The 15,852-nt window shown below is 46.2% G+C and overlaps 4 protein-coding genes across 4 annotated transcripts; 3 read left to right on the top strand and 1 right to left on the bottom strand.

Moving 5' to 3' along the window:
• The first annotated feature begins 2,855 nt into the window (after positions 1 to 2,855).
• Positions 2,856 to 5,454, top strand: LOC135551502 (XIAP-associated factor 1-like). The gene is made up of 7 exons (XM_064982711.1): positions 2,856 to 3,003; positions 3,412 to 3,547; positions 3,664 to 3,720; positions 3,904 to 4,117; positions 4,280 to 4,350; positions 4,525 to 4,716; positions 4,880 to 5,454. Exons 1-7 carry the CDS (start codon positions 2,960 to 2,962, stop codon positions 4,910 to 4,912), a joined length of 747 nt encoding a protein of 248 aa, XP_064838783.1. The 5' UTR covers positions 2,856 to 2,959; the 3' UTR covers positions 4,913 to 5,454.
• Positions 5,455 to 5,525: 71 nt separating this feature from the next.
• LOC135551499 (F-box only protein 39-like) lies at positions 5,526 to 8,904 on the top strand. Its single transcript, XM_064982709.1, has 3 exons — positions 5,526 to 6,830; positions 8,212 to 8,388; positions 8,745 to 8,904. Exons 1-3 carry the CDS (start codon positions 5,670 to 5,672, stop codon positions 8,871 to 8,873), a joined length of 1,467 nt encoding a protein of 488 aa, XP_064838781.1. The 5' UTR covers positions 5,526 to 5,669; the 3' UTR covers positions 8,874 to 8,904.
• A 167-nt stretch (positions 8,905 to 9,071) lies between these two features.
• tekt1 (tektin 1) lies at positions 9,072 to 13,763 on the bottom strand. Its single transcript, XM_064982710.1, has 8 exons — positions 13,679 to 13,763; positions 13,143 to 13,355; positions 12,797 to 12,962; positions 11,761 to 11,889; positions 11,534 to 11,680; positions 10,822 to 11,047; positions 9,862 to 10,058; positions 9,072 to 9,469 (listed from the first exon to the last, which is right to left on the bottom strand). Exons 2-8 carry the CDS (start codon positions 13,330 to 13,332, stop codon positions 9,310 to 9,312), a joined length of 1,215 nt encoding a protein of 404 aa, XP_064838782.1. The 5' UTR covers positions 13,333 to 13,355; positions 13,679 to 13,763; the 3' UTR covers positions 9,072 to 9,309.
• A 145-nt stretch (positions 13,764 to 13,908) lies between these two features.
• LOC135553359 (centrosomal protein of 55 kDa-like) lies at positions 13,909 to 15,333 on the top strand. The gene has a single exon (XM_064985508.1). The coding sequence runs from the start codon at positions 13,909 to 13,911 to the stop codon at positions 15,331 to 15,333; it is 1,425 nt and encodes a 474-aa protein (XP_064841580.1).
• The last annotated feature ends 519 nt before the right edge of the window (positions 15,334 to 15,852 follow it).

The following is a 15,852-nucleotide window of genomic DNA, read 5'->3' as shown; positions in this document are numbered from 1 at the left end:
TCTGCGTCACTCAGGCTGGGGGGTAGTGTTGCCCAGGTGCAGCTGGAACATCTGGGACCTGGCGGGAGAGAGATGTGCTGTAGATACGTTTCTCAAACCTGACGGTGACACAATGGTTGATAATTGCTTTATTGTATCAGTTCATTTTTTTTTTTGCTTGAACAGTACAACACAAAACATTTCCCATTTAACAGCGATTGTTCTTCAAGCATTTCAAGAAAAATGTAGCAGTTTGTCCTGACAAACTTCAAATCTAACGGTCTGGTTAGTTTTCTGAAGGTGAATGACAAACCACACACAAACACACACACACACACACCCTGACCCCTGTGTTTAGTTCTGAGCTGCACGCCGTCGTGGCTGAAGAGGCGGACGGGTTTCGGCTGCGGTGGCCATCTGTACACAGGTAGCTCCGCCCCTCACGGGAGACTTCCTTATAAGGAGGGAGAAGGAGCAGCTCTCACTGCTCTGGTAGCAGACACTGAACACATCTAGAGAGAGAGGAAGGGGTTAACCCTCAACACTTCTCAGCCCAAAATGCTGCAGCACATAATTATCTGTAGTATGTATTATCCTGTTACTTTTCTTTAGCAAAGATAAAGGCTAACCTACCTTTGGCCAGTTTATCAAACTCCTTCATGGGAAGCCTGGTCTCGGTCTCAATCTGACCACTAAGGACAGACTCTCCTGCCTGGGAGAGAGAGGAGGAGGGTGAGAGAGACAGACAGAGCGACTGAAGAGAGGCCGAGAGAGAGAAGAGAGGCCGAGGGAGAGTGAGGCAGATATGGGGGAGTGAGAGAGAGTGAGAGAGAGAGAGAGAGAGAGAGAGAGAAATCAATCATTTAGGCTCTTGAATCGCATCACTGTTAGATGTGCAGTATTTTTGTATGAGGATAAAGCACCTAAACACAGGATTTTGAGTGAGCGTGTTGTTTATCATTCCGACCATCTCCCAGAAGTAGATAGCCATCTCGCTGAGGTTCTGCAGCACAGCCCAGACGAACTGGGAGTCCCAGGGAAAGAGACAGCGCTGCCTCCTGTACAGACACTCCCCTAGAAATAACTTATTCACCTGGGAGGCAGGGGAAGAGGGGGAAGAGGGAGAGAGAGAGATGGATAGACAGAGCACAGGAGGTTGGTGGCACCTTAATTGGGGAGGATGGGCTCGTGGTAATGGCTGGAGCGGAATCAGCGGAATGGTATCAAAGACGTCAAACTCCTGGTTTCTAGGTGCTTAATGCCATTCCATTTGCTACGTTCTAGTCATTATTATGAGCCGTTCTCCCCTCAGTAGCCTCCTGTGAGGAGTTTGGTTAGTTTGGTTAGCATAGCCGTCACAGTTACATTCTATGGCCAGTAATGCAGTGGTCTCACCGTTGCAGCATTGATAATTATATTATAACTCTATTGGTGGAGTTTACTCTCACCGGACTTTGTCACTGATAACAGATGCGTTTGTAATGTACAACAGTGCTGTGAGGGGACACTCCTACAAACACTGGTTGTGTCCTATTCCCTATATAGTATATAGTGTTTTATAACTGGTTAGTGCGTGTGGTGTTTGTTGCCTTAATGACAACATGTCATGTGGGTTTCATTGAAAAAGTATGTGTCCCACAATACAAAACATGACCTTATCTGTTGTAACAGTGACATGTCTGGACAAGACTATAAACTTGAAATATAATTCAACCATGTCTGTTTGATTGAGCAGTTGTGTTGTGTAATTTGTCATCCTCCGTATCTCCAACAAAGAGGTCAATTCCTCCAGCAGCTTTAGAATAGAATTGAATAAATATAAGAATATACTCTATCCTATGATCATCGTTCGTCTCCAACAAAGAAGTCGATTCCCCCAGCAGCTTTGATATTCTCCGAGAAGGAATCACACTCCTCTATGAGGTTGGCAGCATAATCATCCAGAATATGGGTGGATCCAGATTTGATGTCAATGTGCTTAAAGAAGTTGTTCCAGATGAAGGAATGGTAGCTCTCTGTGTGACTCCTAGGAATACCTGCATAGTTTGTTGAGAATGTACATTTTTGTCAGCGGGGATGGTAGATTTCGGCCGTAGATCTCCATAGTATTAACCTGGATGTTATTAGGAGAGGTTCAGCAGATACTAAAGTAACCCCTTTGTATGGTGACAAAGGGCTTTATTACAGAGAAACACTCCTCTGTTTCACCAGCTGTCTTGGTGGCTGGTCTCAGACAATTCCGCAGGTGAAGTAGCAGGATTTGGAGGTTCTGGGCTGGTGTGGTTACACATGGTCGGCGGATGTGAGGCCGGTTGGACATACTGCCAAATTCTCTAAAATGACATTTAGACTTACACTTAGGCTTATGGTAGAGAAATGAACATTAAATTCTCTGGCAACAGCTCTGGTGGACATTCCTGCAGTCAGCATGTCTATTGCACACACCTTCAAAACTTGAGACATCTGTGGAATTGTGTTGTGTGACAAAACTTCACATTTTAGAGTGGCCATTTATTGTCCCCGGCACAAGGTGCACCTGTGTAATGATAATGCCGTTTAATCAGCTTCTTGATATGCCACACTTGTCAGGTGAATGGATTATCTTGGCAAATGAGAAATGATAACTAACAGGTATCTAAACAAATTTGTGCACAAAATTAGAGTAATAAGCTTTTCGTGATCTTTCCGGGATCTTTTATTTCAGCTCATGAAAAAAATCTAGTTTCTATTTTCAATTTACGTAACTTTAAACAATATTTGCTGTGTGATTTTAAATCTGAAAAACGTAATGTAACAGCCAAGTAACATTTCTCCAGAATGACTTTTATTTAGAAAATTAGCCCTATGATCACATGACCTCAATGTCGCTAGTTTCACAATGCTATTTCCTACGTCTCCTGAAATGGGTTGCAATTGGTTTTAAATGCTTGGTCGGGCGTAAGCTACTGGTTTTGGAATCATAATTTACACCTTTTACGCGATGGCAGACAAGGAAGAGGACACAACCCGTGTCTGTGACCAGTGGTGAGATAATTAAAACATTTTAATATGTAAAACGTTCAAAAGAAAGCATCAAAGTAACAGTGGATATTCTTCAGCATGAATTGGTAGAATATATGCGTTAGCTTGTTGAGAGAGACCGTTCACTTCATAATAAGATACATTGTCAATCATATTCACTGGGCTGCCACAATTTCAGCTTTACAAGAGGCATTTCAGTCAATACATGGAATCCTAGTCTAGAATCTTTGAAAGGGAAAGTGCAAGTTGTCGAAAATATAAATAATCAAGTAAAGTACAGATACCCTAAAAAACGACTTAAGTACTACTTTCAAGTATTTTTACTTAAGTAACTTTAAACCACTGCCCACTCAGGTCAGTGGTCTTGTCGTGCCTCTTAACACTTCTCCTGTGCTCGTGTTCAACTGTCAGTCACAAGGAGGTGGCCGTGTCCAACTTTGCCTTGCACGAGTCCCACTGCCAGCGGTTCCTATGCCTGTGTCCAGACTGTGATGAGCCGGTTCCCAGGCAGCTATTGGAGCAGCATCATCAGGACCAGCACACCCAGGTAAACCACTCTGCTGTAATGAAACCAGGATCACTTCCAAAGACTTGAGTCCATGTTGAGAGATAAAGGGCCCAATTGTTTATGTCCGATATATTGTCGTTTCGTCACTCCCACAGGTGAAATGCACCAAGTGCAACAAAAAGGTGGAGCGTTGCCAGCTACTGGACCATGAGGTGAGACTGCTCAACGGTCACCCGCATTGCCACACACACACACACACGTCATGACGATGCCATTTCAGTGAATGGATTGGAATGAGTTCCTCTGCATGATCGTCATAATCAAACTGTAATTGATACAGGTGTATAATAACGATTGTTATAAAGAATGAATCACCCCCCCCCACCCCCTCTCAGTCAGACGAGTGTAAGGAAAGGCTGCAGTGCTGTGAGTTCTGCCAGCTGGAGCTGCCGCTGTCGGCCATGGCGGAGCACAGCGTGGCGTGTGGCAGTCGCACCGAGCGCTGCTCCGACTGTGGACGCTACGTCACTCTGAGGGACCAGCCGGAGCATGCCCAGACCTGCCCTGACCTCTATGTTCCCGATAACCCCTCCCCGCCATCCTCCAACGGTGAGGCTAACCCCCACACTTCAGTTTAAGTTGATTTGCCATATGTAATATTCAACCCGTTGGAAAATGGAAATCGTAATCACTATCCAGTCAGATGAGTTTGATATGATGGTGTTCAATGTTATGTTATATTCAAACGAATGTGGTGTTTTCTGGATGCAGGCAGGCGAACAGCAGTTGTTCGCAGGAGCTGTATGAGGTATTTCCTATTGGAGGAGATGGCAGAACATCAGGTATGTTCTTATTCAACAGCATGAACACATGTTATCATCATCAGATCATTCCTCCTTGTTTTGCCACCTATATTAAGCCTACTTCTGGGACAAACAAGTATTCTCAATGCAGATTCTCCATGGAAAGAGCTTTGTGTTTAAATTACTTGTTCAAATCTCTTCCCCAACTGCTAGCTGTGGTGTGACCACACATCAGAGGAGGCTGAACAGGAACAGCCCAGTCCTCGTTTGACCAATTCTATGAAGTCTGCATTGTTCTCAGCCCAAGGCAGGAGGCAAGAGGGGAGAGAGGGGGATATTGACCAGATCAGCACCTGTCCCCACTGTCACCTGGCTCTCCCCGTAGTCACACTACGATGGCATGAGGTACAGCGCTGTCCCAAAAACACAGTAGCCTTCTGGGTTGGATCAATTCCATTTAAATTCAGTCTCCAACCCTGGAATTGACCCAAACCCCTGTTCCCCTTTTTAATAATTTGGAGTGATGAAAAAGAGACAAACTCACTGGGTCTTTTGTTTCTTCTTTCAGATTAAATGTCAAATCCATGTCAACTTGAAATGAGAAAGGTGCTCAGAACTTCTGAAGGAACACTCCATGGTGAATTGGTGTAGTGGTTGACAAATGATTAATAACCCAATGGACAAGGTTTGTCGTGATGTATTTGAGCAAATCGCAAGTTATTTTTTGCCGAAAATGTGTGTTTCAGAGGCAGTTGAGTTATTTCTGGTGACTGGATGGGTTGGGGGTAACAGAAAGAGATTAGGACTTATTATATTAGTCAGGATTCTTCTCTACAAGAGTCCTATTCTATGATTGTTGTATAATACATTGTTTACAACTGAAATGCAGTATGTTCTGAAAATGGGAATGTTTTCTCCATTATTGAACTCAAAAGTTTTACATTTTAGTATTTGTTTACTAATGTATATAACTGATTTACAATCAAATGTTTTGCTGTACGCACACTTAAGGATATTATATTTTTTGTTAATAATGGATCCAAATACTGTGAGCCGTCCGGTTTTATCTTCTCCTATTGTGATGTCACAAGGTGTCTCTTTGGTTTCATGGTGACAACAATAAAAGCTGTGAAGGTTCCAGAGCTTCAGTTTTGGTGTCTCGTCATTTCCAGGTGACAACTGGGACACATTGATGGCCACCCAACGGACACGTGTCAATGTGTCCTCTGCTTCTCTGTAGTCCAAGTGAACCCCAGAGTCACACAATTCATTTCAGACTACAGGGAGAACTATTTCTTTACATTTGGTGGATGAATATTGAGAGACGTGAGTGGTTGGGCAAAACTTCTTCCTTGTAAATGAATTACCCCGAAGATCCAGAGGAACAGCTCTCGGAGGATGAAAACGAAGAAGAAGAGGAGGGGGAGGATGAAGGAATAGAGATAATGGATGAGGAGGAGGAGGAAGAAGGCGAGGCGGAGGAAAATGAGGAGCCTAAGCTGGGTTGGGCTAACCTCCCGGACGTGTGTCTGCGGCAGGTGTTCTGGTGGCTGCGTGACCGTGACCGTGTCAAGGCGGCCCTGGTGTGTCTCCACTGGCACCACGTCATGCGCTCGCCCTCTCTCTGGAGGGTTCGAACCTTCAACTTCTCCGGCCGCATCTCTAGGACCCGCCGCTCGGAGCTGGAGACGGCCGTGTGTTACGCCAAGACCTACGGCGCTTACCTGGAGGATCTGGAGATCCGCTTCTCCCACCCCCTCAACTCTCTGGTGTCCCGGCGCTTCCAGCAGACACTGAGGACCTTCCTCGCCGCGTTGCGTAAAACCAGAGGCGGACTACGCCGCCTAACTGTCAACCACATGGAGCTGGACCGCGCCGCCTGGTGCCGCAGCGTACGCAAGGCGCTGGTGCGCAGCCTCACCTTCTACCTGCGACGCGAGAGCTCCCGCCTGGGCTACTTGAGCCTGCGAGGGGCCCGCCTCAACCTGCCCCAGGGCCTGGAGGTGCTGGAGGCCGTGGCTGCATCTCAGCAGCACGTCCACCTGGGCCGCCGGCCCGGCATCACCCACCTCAACCTGGAGGACTTCTTCTCACAGCCGCTGGCCGTCTTCATCAGCCCCGCCTTCCCCCAGGTCATGAACCGCTTCCAGGGCCTCTGCACCCTGACCCTCAACTACAGCTGCCTGTCGGATGAGCTGCTGGCGGCCTTGTCCGCGGCGTGTAGGAGCCTGGACGGGGGAGGGTCCCTGCAGACGTTCACCATACGATGCCATATCCACGAGCCCCACATCCAGGTGGTCTGGGGGGATGCCTGGTCCCATCTGGCTCAGCGTTGTCCCGACCTCCGTGTGCATATCACAGTGGAGCGGATCCTCGACATGGACAAGCTGGGGAGGATTCTGCTCAGAGAGATCCCGCTGCGCTCGCTCAGTCTCACCAGTTGCTACTTCAGTGAACAGGACTGGAGTGTCAAGCCTGCCCTCACCAACCTAGTGCCCTGCTACAGGAGCTGTTTACAGGTGAGGATTGGTTTCTCTACCCGGCAATACACAGTAGCAGTCAGCTATGGAGCGATGATGGCACCATTTAGGCTACTGGTTGGTGTGGCGAGTAAGTCTGCACAGTATGTGTAGTGTATCAAGTGTTTTTTCATGTACCTACATTGTCTTTTTATATCCATGCAGTTCACACAGATTAAACCTAGTCCTGAACTAAGGGAATCTCCATTGAGAATGTGTTTTAGTCCTGGACTAAGAGAATGTGTTTTAGTCCATGTCCATTGAGAATGTGTTTTAGTCCTGGACTAAGAGAATCTCCATTGAGAATGTGTTTTATTCCTGGGCTAAGAGAATCTCCATTGAGAATGTGTTTTAGTCCTGGACTAAGAGAATGTGTTTTAGTCCATGTCCATTGAGAATGTGTTTTAGTCCTGGACTAAGAGAATCTCCATTGAGAATGTGTTTTAGTCCAGGACTAAGAGAATCTCCATTGAGAATGTGTTTTAGTCCAGGTCTAAGAGAATCTCCATTGAGAATGTGTTTTAGTCCATGTCCATTGAGAATGTGTTTTAGTCCAGGACTAAGAGAATCTCCATTGAGAATGTGTTTTAGTCCAGGACTAAGAGAATCTCCATTGAGAATGTGTTTTAGTCCAGGACTAAGAGAATCTCCATTGAGAATGTGCTTTAGTCCTGGACTAAGAGAATCTCCATTGAGAATGTGTTTTAGTCCTGGACTAAGAGAATCTCCATTGAGAATGTGTTTTAGTCCAGGACTAAGAGAATCTCCATTGAGAATGTGTTTTAGTCCAGGACTAAGAGAATCTCCATTGAGAATGTGCTTTAGTCCTGGACAAAGAGAATTTCCATTGAGAATGTGTTTTAGTCCAGGACTAAGAGAATCTCCATTGAGAATGTGTTTTAGTCCAGGACTAAGAGAATCTCCATTGAGAATGTGTTTTAGTCCAGGACTAAGAGAATCTCCATTGAGAATGTGTTTTAGTCCAGGACTAAGAGAATCTCCATTGAGAATGTGCTTTAGTCCTGGACGAAGAGAATTTCCATTGAGAATGTGTTTTAGTCTAGGATAAGGCTTAATCTACGTCAGGGAAACCATCCCCAAGGACTGCATTCAATTGGTATTGCAGAAGTATCGTGGAAAATGTACATTTTAAAGCTAATGTTGCCGCGTTTGTGGAGACTGCGTTCACAGTAAACGCTGCATGCGTCAGCTCAATCGGAAACAACCTTTACATTGTTATGCAGATCTTCTGCGATACGGAATGAATCCACGGAATGAATGAACTGTCAATAGGAAATCGGTGGAGCTCATACTTTAACAAGAAACACGACTCCAGTCTTGAAGTGTCGTGAATCTCTCTCCACCCCATTCCGTGGGTTAGAAACTGACCCTGGACCTGAACAACAGCCACGAGTCTGTGGACGAGGAGCTGCTGGAGGTGGTGCTGCTGTGCAGCCAGCTGATCTACATGAAGGTCTGGGCATTCCTAGACATCAGCTTCCTGGACCGGCTGCTGCAGAAACGCCTGGAAAAGAAGATCATCCTAAGGACCATCAAGGTGAGCCAGAGCTCTGGGAGCTAGGCCAAGGCCATTTAGGCCTACCGACCTGCGTACCAATCTGTGTCCTGGCTTTGAAGCCATTTACTGACACAAGCTCCCCACACTAGCCTGCTGTGTTCTCCTGCCCAGTGAACAGGGATATTGCAGGCATTTTAAAGTGTGTTTGGGTCATAAATGAAGCAGCCTTCAGCTGGGCAGTCATTTTTGTCAGTTCTTGAAGGGGCAGGTCCCATTTTACTTCCTCTACTACTGATGACACGTCATGTGCTGTACCTTGCTATAGCAACGTGCATTACTGTATTATGTGAGCAATATACTGTCTGGTTTATTAGCTGCTTGTGTTTGTGTCCCAGGTGCGGATCTACATCAACAAATATGAGACTCAGGACGAGGATGAGCAGCTGGAGGAGGTGTACTCTCGCTACAGACAACTCATCAACTCAGAGCTCCACTACTTTGCCATCTCCTACCCCATGCTCTGACTCCTGCCTGACAGACACGTGGGCCCATAAAGACAGCATTTTTTTTGTTATATTAGCACCAGTTAAAGGAAGAGGAAGGAACTACAATTTGATGCACAATCATGATGGGTCTGGCAAATACACACACTCTCTTTCACACACACACACACACACCGCCATCGCTGTAAATAAACACACACTCCACAACTCTGATCCTGCTTTTCTTCAAACCCAAATATTGTATTAAAATTGATGCAAACAATACAAGCACTCCAACTTTCCATCACAATGTATACCTCATATTTTATTTATCAATCAAATGTAAAATGCTGGCCTGGGTATGTCAGCATAATCTAAAGAGCCCCACTGTGGCCATGGTCTAGGCTTGTCCCAGATCTGTTGATGCAAGACAGCACAAAGAGATCAGGGACCAGGCTTGTCATGGTGGGAGTGGTATTCAGAAGCTGTGGATGGAAATGGGCTGGCGGAGCTGGGTGCAGATGACCTCGTCGATGTAGAGGGAGTGGGACTTGACCTGGATCTCCTCTTCCAGGATCAGCTGGGAGCGGGTCAGAGCCAGCAGCTCCATCTCCGACTGGGCCTGGGCCTCTCGCAGTCTGGGGGGGTCACAAGGTTGACACAGGACAATGGGAGACGACTACAACTCATGGCAAATAGGCGAAACATTCAATATGTCATTCACATAATACGCTCGGAAAGGTCTCTTAACCAGAGATGCTGTATCTACTAAACAAAAAGACTTGAAATGAAAGCTGTGATATCCTGTTTGTATAACAAAACCATGAGTGTAGAGAATCACTGATCACTGGGTTGTGTCAGGATAACTAATCTTATAATTCGTACAGAGCTAAAACATGACTGTTAAGTACTACAAAATAGCTTGACTTGTAATTGAAGTGAAAATAGTGGCCAGAAATCCTAGATAGGTTAGAAGAGATCAGTAGGAAGAGTTATGTACAGTAGACAGGAAAGTGGAGTGCATCATCACCTCTTGATGTGTGCAGTGAGCTCCTGGACCTCGGAGAGCAGGCGGACCTGGGCCGGGTCATGGCAGAGCTCGATGCTGGGTCTCTGGCTGCGGGCGGACAGCCGCGTCTGGGCCACCTTCAGGGGACCTGCTTTGTCTTCGATGGCCACGCGCAGGGCCTCCAGGTTGCACTCCTGGCTGGCCACCTCTGACAGAACCTTTTAAGGGGGAAAGGAGGGAAATCATTCCAGTAACGAATCATAGGGGGAATCATTCCAGTAACTAATCATAGGGGGAATCATTCCAGTAATTAATCATAGGGGGAATCATTCCAGTAACTAATCATAGGGGGAATCATTCCAGTAACTAATCATAGGGGGAATCATTCCAGTAACTAATCATAGGGGGAATCATTCCAGTAACTAATCACAGGGGGAATCATTCCAGTAACTAATCATAGGTGGAATCATTCCAGTAACTAATCATAGGGGGAATCATTCCAGGAATCATTCCAGTAACTAATCATAGGTGGAATCATTCCAGTAACTAATCATAGGTGGAATCATTCCAGTAACTAATCATAGGTGGAATCATTCCAGGGGGAATCATTCCAGTAACTAATCCATAGGGTGACATCATTCCAACTAATCATAGAGTAACTAATCATAGGTTATTCCAGTAACGAGAGCGTCATTCCAGTAACCAGTAACTGAAAGGAAATCATTCCAGTAACTAATCATAGGGGGAATCATTCCAGGTTCATTCCAGTAACTAATCCTTGAGCCGACTAGGTGAAAAAAATCTGCCGACGTACCCTTGAGCAAGACGTGTAACCCTAATTGCGCCTGTACGTCGTTCAGGATAAGACCGTCTGCTAAATGACTAATTTAAAATGTGGGGGAATTGCTTCAGTAACTAATCATAGGGGGGGAATGGCTTGGGTTAAGCATATAAAGTACACTTTTTCACATTCCTGCTTACCTTTACCAAGTGGTCCTCTAGTTGTCCTTTGGCTGCCTTGGTCTCCTGGACCTGCAGCCGGAGGGCAGTGCCCATAGCGTTGTGCTGCCTGCGCATGTCAGCAGCCGTCTGCTCCAGGAGGCTGTCCACCAGAGCCCTCAGCGACAGGGAGTTGTTCTTCTCGCGCTCTGCTTTGAGGATGTTGATGTTGGAGAAGGTCTCCCACTCCTCTGGTGTCACAGTGGCACTAGGATTGGAGGGATTAAATGTTGTATGTTTTTTTTGTTCAGCGTGTCATGAAAGGACGGCAGGTTAACCCGTCTGTACCTCAACCGGCCGTGATTAGGAGTCCCATAGGGTGGCGCACAATTGGCCCAGCATCGTTAGGGTTTGGCCGGGGTAGGCCATCATTGTAAATAAGAATTTGTTCTTAACTGACTTGCCTCGTTAAATAAAGGTTAAATGAAAAATAAAAACCGCTAGAAAAGGTTTAGATAAGTAGGGTGGTTAGAGGAGGTATTACACTGACCTCTGCTGGCTGAAGGGAATAATGCTTCTAATGGACCTACTGTATGCAGAATGCACTGTGACAGGCCTTCTATTTCTATCTGTAGAATTAGGACTTTTGCTGCAGGTGAGACTGCATTCCTGGTGAAGATTAAGGGATGATATTTTGTTTCATTGTATTTCCTACTGCCCCACATTGCACAAACACAGAGCTTCAGCGTTTTACCCTGGTGCTGCGAGCGATGTCTGACTTGTTGCGTTGTCAATATTCGGGGAGGCGCTTGTGAGGATGGAGCAGAAACTATCAATCTGCTCTGCTTGGAACTTGTCCCGTAGGTCCTTCTCTAGGTAGTACTTTGCAGAGCGGTTCAGTCTGGAGCCAGAACAGAAAAAGAATGAGATAATGAGACTTGATCGTGTGTGTGTGATGAACCACTTCCTCCCCTCACCCACCTGATCTGTTCATTGGTCTGCTCCAGGGTGCGGTTCAGCAGGGATGCCACTCCCTCGATCACCTCCCTCTCCTTCATCAGTTCCCGCTCCACGTCGTCATGTACCAGGTCAATGGAAACACGCCTCTGCCTGAAACACACATGGAGACAGATGGTTACTTAAGGCAAAAATCTAAAGTAGGGTATAACGCGAAGGTCTAGGGAAAGGGGGATACCTAGTCAGTTGTACAAATGAAAGCATTGAACTGAAATGTGTCTTCCGCATATAACCCAACCCCTTTGAATTAGAGAGGTGCGGGGGACTGCCTTAATCAACATCCATGTCATAGGCGCCTGGGGAACAGTGGGTTAACCGTCTTGCTCAGGGGCAGAAAGACAGGTTTTTACCTTGTCAGCTCGGTGATTCGATCCAGCAACATTTCGGTTACTGTGTCCCAACACTCCTACCCACCAAGCTACAGAAAGTTTGTGAATTTAAATCTCATCATGGATAACTTTAGCATTTTCGCTAATAATCAACTTTTCAACTACTTACAACTTTTTAGCTACTTTGCAACTACTTAGCATTTTAGCTAACCCTTTCCCTAACCAATCTCCTAAACTTAACCCCAACCACTAGCCTAAACCTAAAGTTCGCCACCTAGCCAGAATTTGTAACATATCATACATTTAAAAAAAATTGTAACACTGTACGTTTAGCAAATTCATTACATTTTGTACATTTTACAAATTGGTAACATAATATGAATTGTAATTCATAACATATCAAACAAATGGGTGATGCACATCCACAAATTAATACATACCATATGAAACGCAACATATCATACGAAATGGAATCCCTAGAATTTACATACAGCATAACACGAAATGCTCTGATACCAGGTTGCATGACGACTGAAGGATCTCCTTCTTATTTATCTGTTGGTCTTAGTCTGGTGACTCTAGGTCCCTGTTGGAACAGTGAGCAGACTCCTTCCCACCTATTTGTGTATCACTTCATTTTCCAACTGACTGATTGGGAGTTTACTCCTCACCGTTCAGTCAGGCATTGCAGGGCAACTCTGAGGGGCTCGGCACAGCTCTCCAAGGCTCTCTCCACCCGGCTTTTATAGGATATCAGCACCTCAATCTCCTGGACAACCTCCTCCAACTTCTGGTCCAGCTCTGTCCTCCAGAACTTGATGTCATGGATTCTCTGCTCTGAACACAGAGATAGGATGGTAAGAATGGTGTGTGGTTGGGTATTATCAGAGGTTGTCATGTAATGTATGTGTCATTACAAAGTGGAACAGACAAACCATTTGTTTGCAGTGATGGATCAACCACTACTTTGACAGAAACAGATTATGTTATCACCTCTTCTAATTTATGTAATCTTACCCAGTCTCTTGTTGGCATCCTGTTGCATGCGTTTGGCTGCCATGCCACTCTCTTCTATCAGCCTCTTACTCTCAGCCGTGAGTCGCTCAGAGCGTGAACGCTCAGCCTCCGCATTCCCATAATGTATTTGGTTTGCAAGCCTCCATTCTGGTGGCAGGAACTTGGGCGGAGGGTCCATCAACCTAGACATTTCTCCACTGCAATTCTTTCAGTCTGGAAGGGGGGGGAAACAATCATCTTTCCTTTCAATAAAGAAACAACATCACAAATGTCACTCAATAAGGCAGATTAATAAGGCAGATCATGTTTTACCAAAACTAGTAAATAGCCTGGCAAACTACCAACTAAATAGCAGTTAGCTACAGTAGCTACCTAGGATGGGCATTTATTTTATTTGACTCGCTACAGTAATGTTAGCACGCTAGCTAGCTAGCTAGCAAGTTGTCATATAAACTTGAGCAAACTAGCTAACAAACATGGCTTGCAAAATGTCAGTAAAATATAAGTTGCGAGCTAAATCTCTCTTCTTACCATACCTTTACTGTGCGGTGTGAAACACTGGTTCGTGACAAAAGTTGCAACAATGTTGCCCGTCTTGTCTGCAATGAATGAACTCAAGGACAGGTTGTAAACAAACGGTTGCTAGGTCAACGCAGGACGTTGTAATCTGGGCGGAGCTATCAATCGCGGGAAACTTAAAAGGCCAGCAGAGGGAGCAGATCTGTGTGAGGCAATTTGCTAGCTAACGTTAGCTATCTTAGCAACGATGTCATCCAGCAACAAAAACAAGGACAACTTCGTCGACAAGACAGGTGGAAGGCTGTGTTGCTCAAAAAATGATATGGAGATCAGTAAACTCAGAAAGGAGAATGCATATCTTAGGAAGTCATTGGATGAGCTGTCTCCTCAGAAAGGAGAACGATCAGATTCTGGAAATAACAAGCTTTTATTAGAGAAAATCCTGTCACTGGAGACTCTACGGGAGAAGAACGCTCAGCAGCTGCTGGCCAGAGACCAGGAAATCTGCTCTCTTTGGCAGCAGGCCCATGCGGCAGAAGGTGAGACAGTGGCCGGTCTGCAGGCCCAGATAGACCACTATGTCAGGGAGGCCGACCAGAGAAAAAAACTATTCCAGTCACTCCAAGCCGAGACAGAGGACGTTAAGAACAAGCTGGTGTCCGTGTCAGCTAAGTGCCAGGAGCTGGATAGTAGACCTGGCGCTGGGCAGCAGAGCTGCCCATCAGATGGACAGGTGCTCACCACCAGTACTGCAATGAGCCACGACCACCTCACAGATGCCCTGGAAAAGAACCAGCAGTGGCTGGCCTACGACCAGCAGAGAGAGGCATACGTGAAGGTGGTCTTGGCCCGGGTGTTTGGGCTGGAACAGCAGCTGAACCAGGCCAAGCGGGCCCTCGCACAGCAGCATAAAGACACCCACTCAGAAGAGAGGTCAGTGCAGATACAGAAGCACTATGAGAAATTGTTACTGACGACCAAGAGGGAGCTGGAAACTCAGAGAGAGCAGTTCAACACAGCCCAGAGACAACTGTCTGAGCTGCAGTGTAGGTATGAGGAGAAGCAGAGAGAGGTGGGAGAGGTGAGGCAGCAGTTCCAGGCGGAGAGGCTGAGTATCTGGCAGAGTGTCCAGAAGGAGAAGCGTCGCTCTGGGGACAGAGAGGGCCATCTGTGGGATGACATGGAAGAGCTCCAGGCTAGACTAGAGGAAAAGGAGACCAGGTCTGCTGAGCTCCTAGTACAGGTGAATCTACTGCAGAAATCCCTACTGAGCCTGCATGAGGAGCAGAAACGCGTCACAATTCTGGAACAGCAGATCCAGGTGTCCGCCAAAGACCTGGAGGATGAGAAGCGAGACTGTCAGTATTTACAACAACAGCTCCACAAGGTGTTGAAGGAGTTACGCAAGGCAAAGGACCACGTTGCCAAACTCGAGTCAGAGAAGGGGCAGAGGGAGTTGTCCCGCCTGTACGAGGCCAGCGCTCACTGCAGACCCCCAGCACCCCTGAAGCGCTCCAAAGAGAGCGTCACCTCCCACTCTCAGGTCCCCAAGCTGCTAGACAAGAGCTTCTTAGAGTGCCCCAGCTGCCAAGCCCAGTACCCCACCAGGCACCACCGAGAGCTGCTGGCCCACCTCGAGCACTGTCTGGGCTGTACAGGGCTGGAAGCATAGAAGTAGGCCTAGATCTATCCAATCAATTTAGAATCTAGTCCTATTTTTATGGCTGGGAGTATCCACCCCGATAAGGAAGTCTGGAATAGGCTCGGGGGGACATTTTACCATTCTAAAACACACTAAAAACTTCCCTTTTCAAAATGTTATAGCTGGTGCAAACGCCAGCTGCAATTGCCATGGTTACTTTGTGCACTGCGTCTGTGTGTTGTGCAGAGTCAAATGTAATTCCTCCATGTGTACCATCTGTACCTTGGTCCTGGATTGCTACTGGATCAGATTGGCGATCAAACTGGAAATGGCGCTTACTGTATACTGTAAGGACCGCTGCTTCAAGCCAATGAGTGTATTTTATAAAGCCCTTTATAACTGTTAAACTTGTTTACTCACTCAACCTTTGAATTTTTTGGACATGTTTTTCTCTCTCTGACTAAAGTGTAAATCAGTTTCCTGGTTTAAAATACTTTAGATCATTTTGATGTTCAGAGACTGTTGGGCATTGTTGTTCCTAATGTCCAT

This window comes from Oncorhynchus masou, chromosome 13, assembly GCF_036934945.1.
Source record: "Oncorhynchus masou masou isolate Uvic2021 chromosome 13, UVic_Omas_1.1, whole genome shotgun sequence".
In the NCBI taxonomy this organism is placed as follows: domain Eukaryota; kingdom Metazoa; phylum Chordata; class Actinopteri; order Salmoniformes; family Salmonidae; genus Oncorhynchus; species Oncorhynchus masou.
Note: the sequence above shows the minus strand (reverse complement) of the source record. Positions and strands in the feature narration are given on the sequence as shown.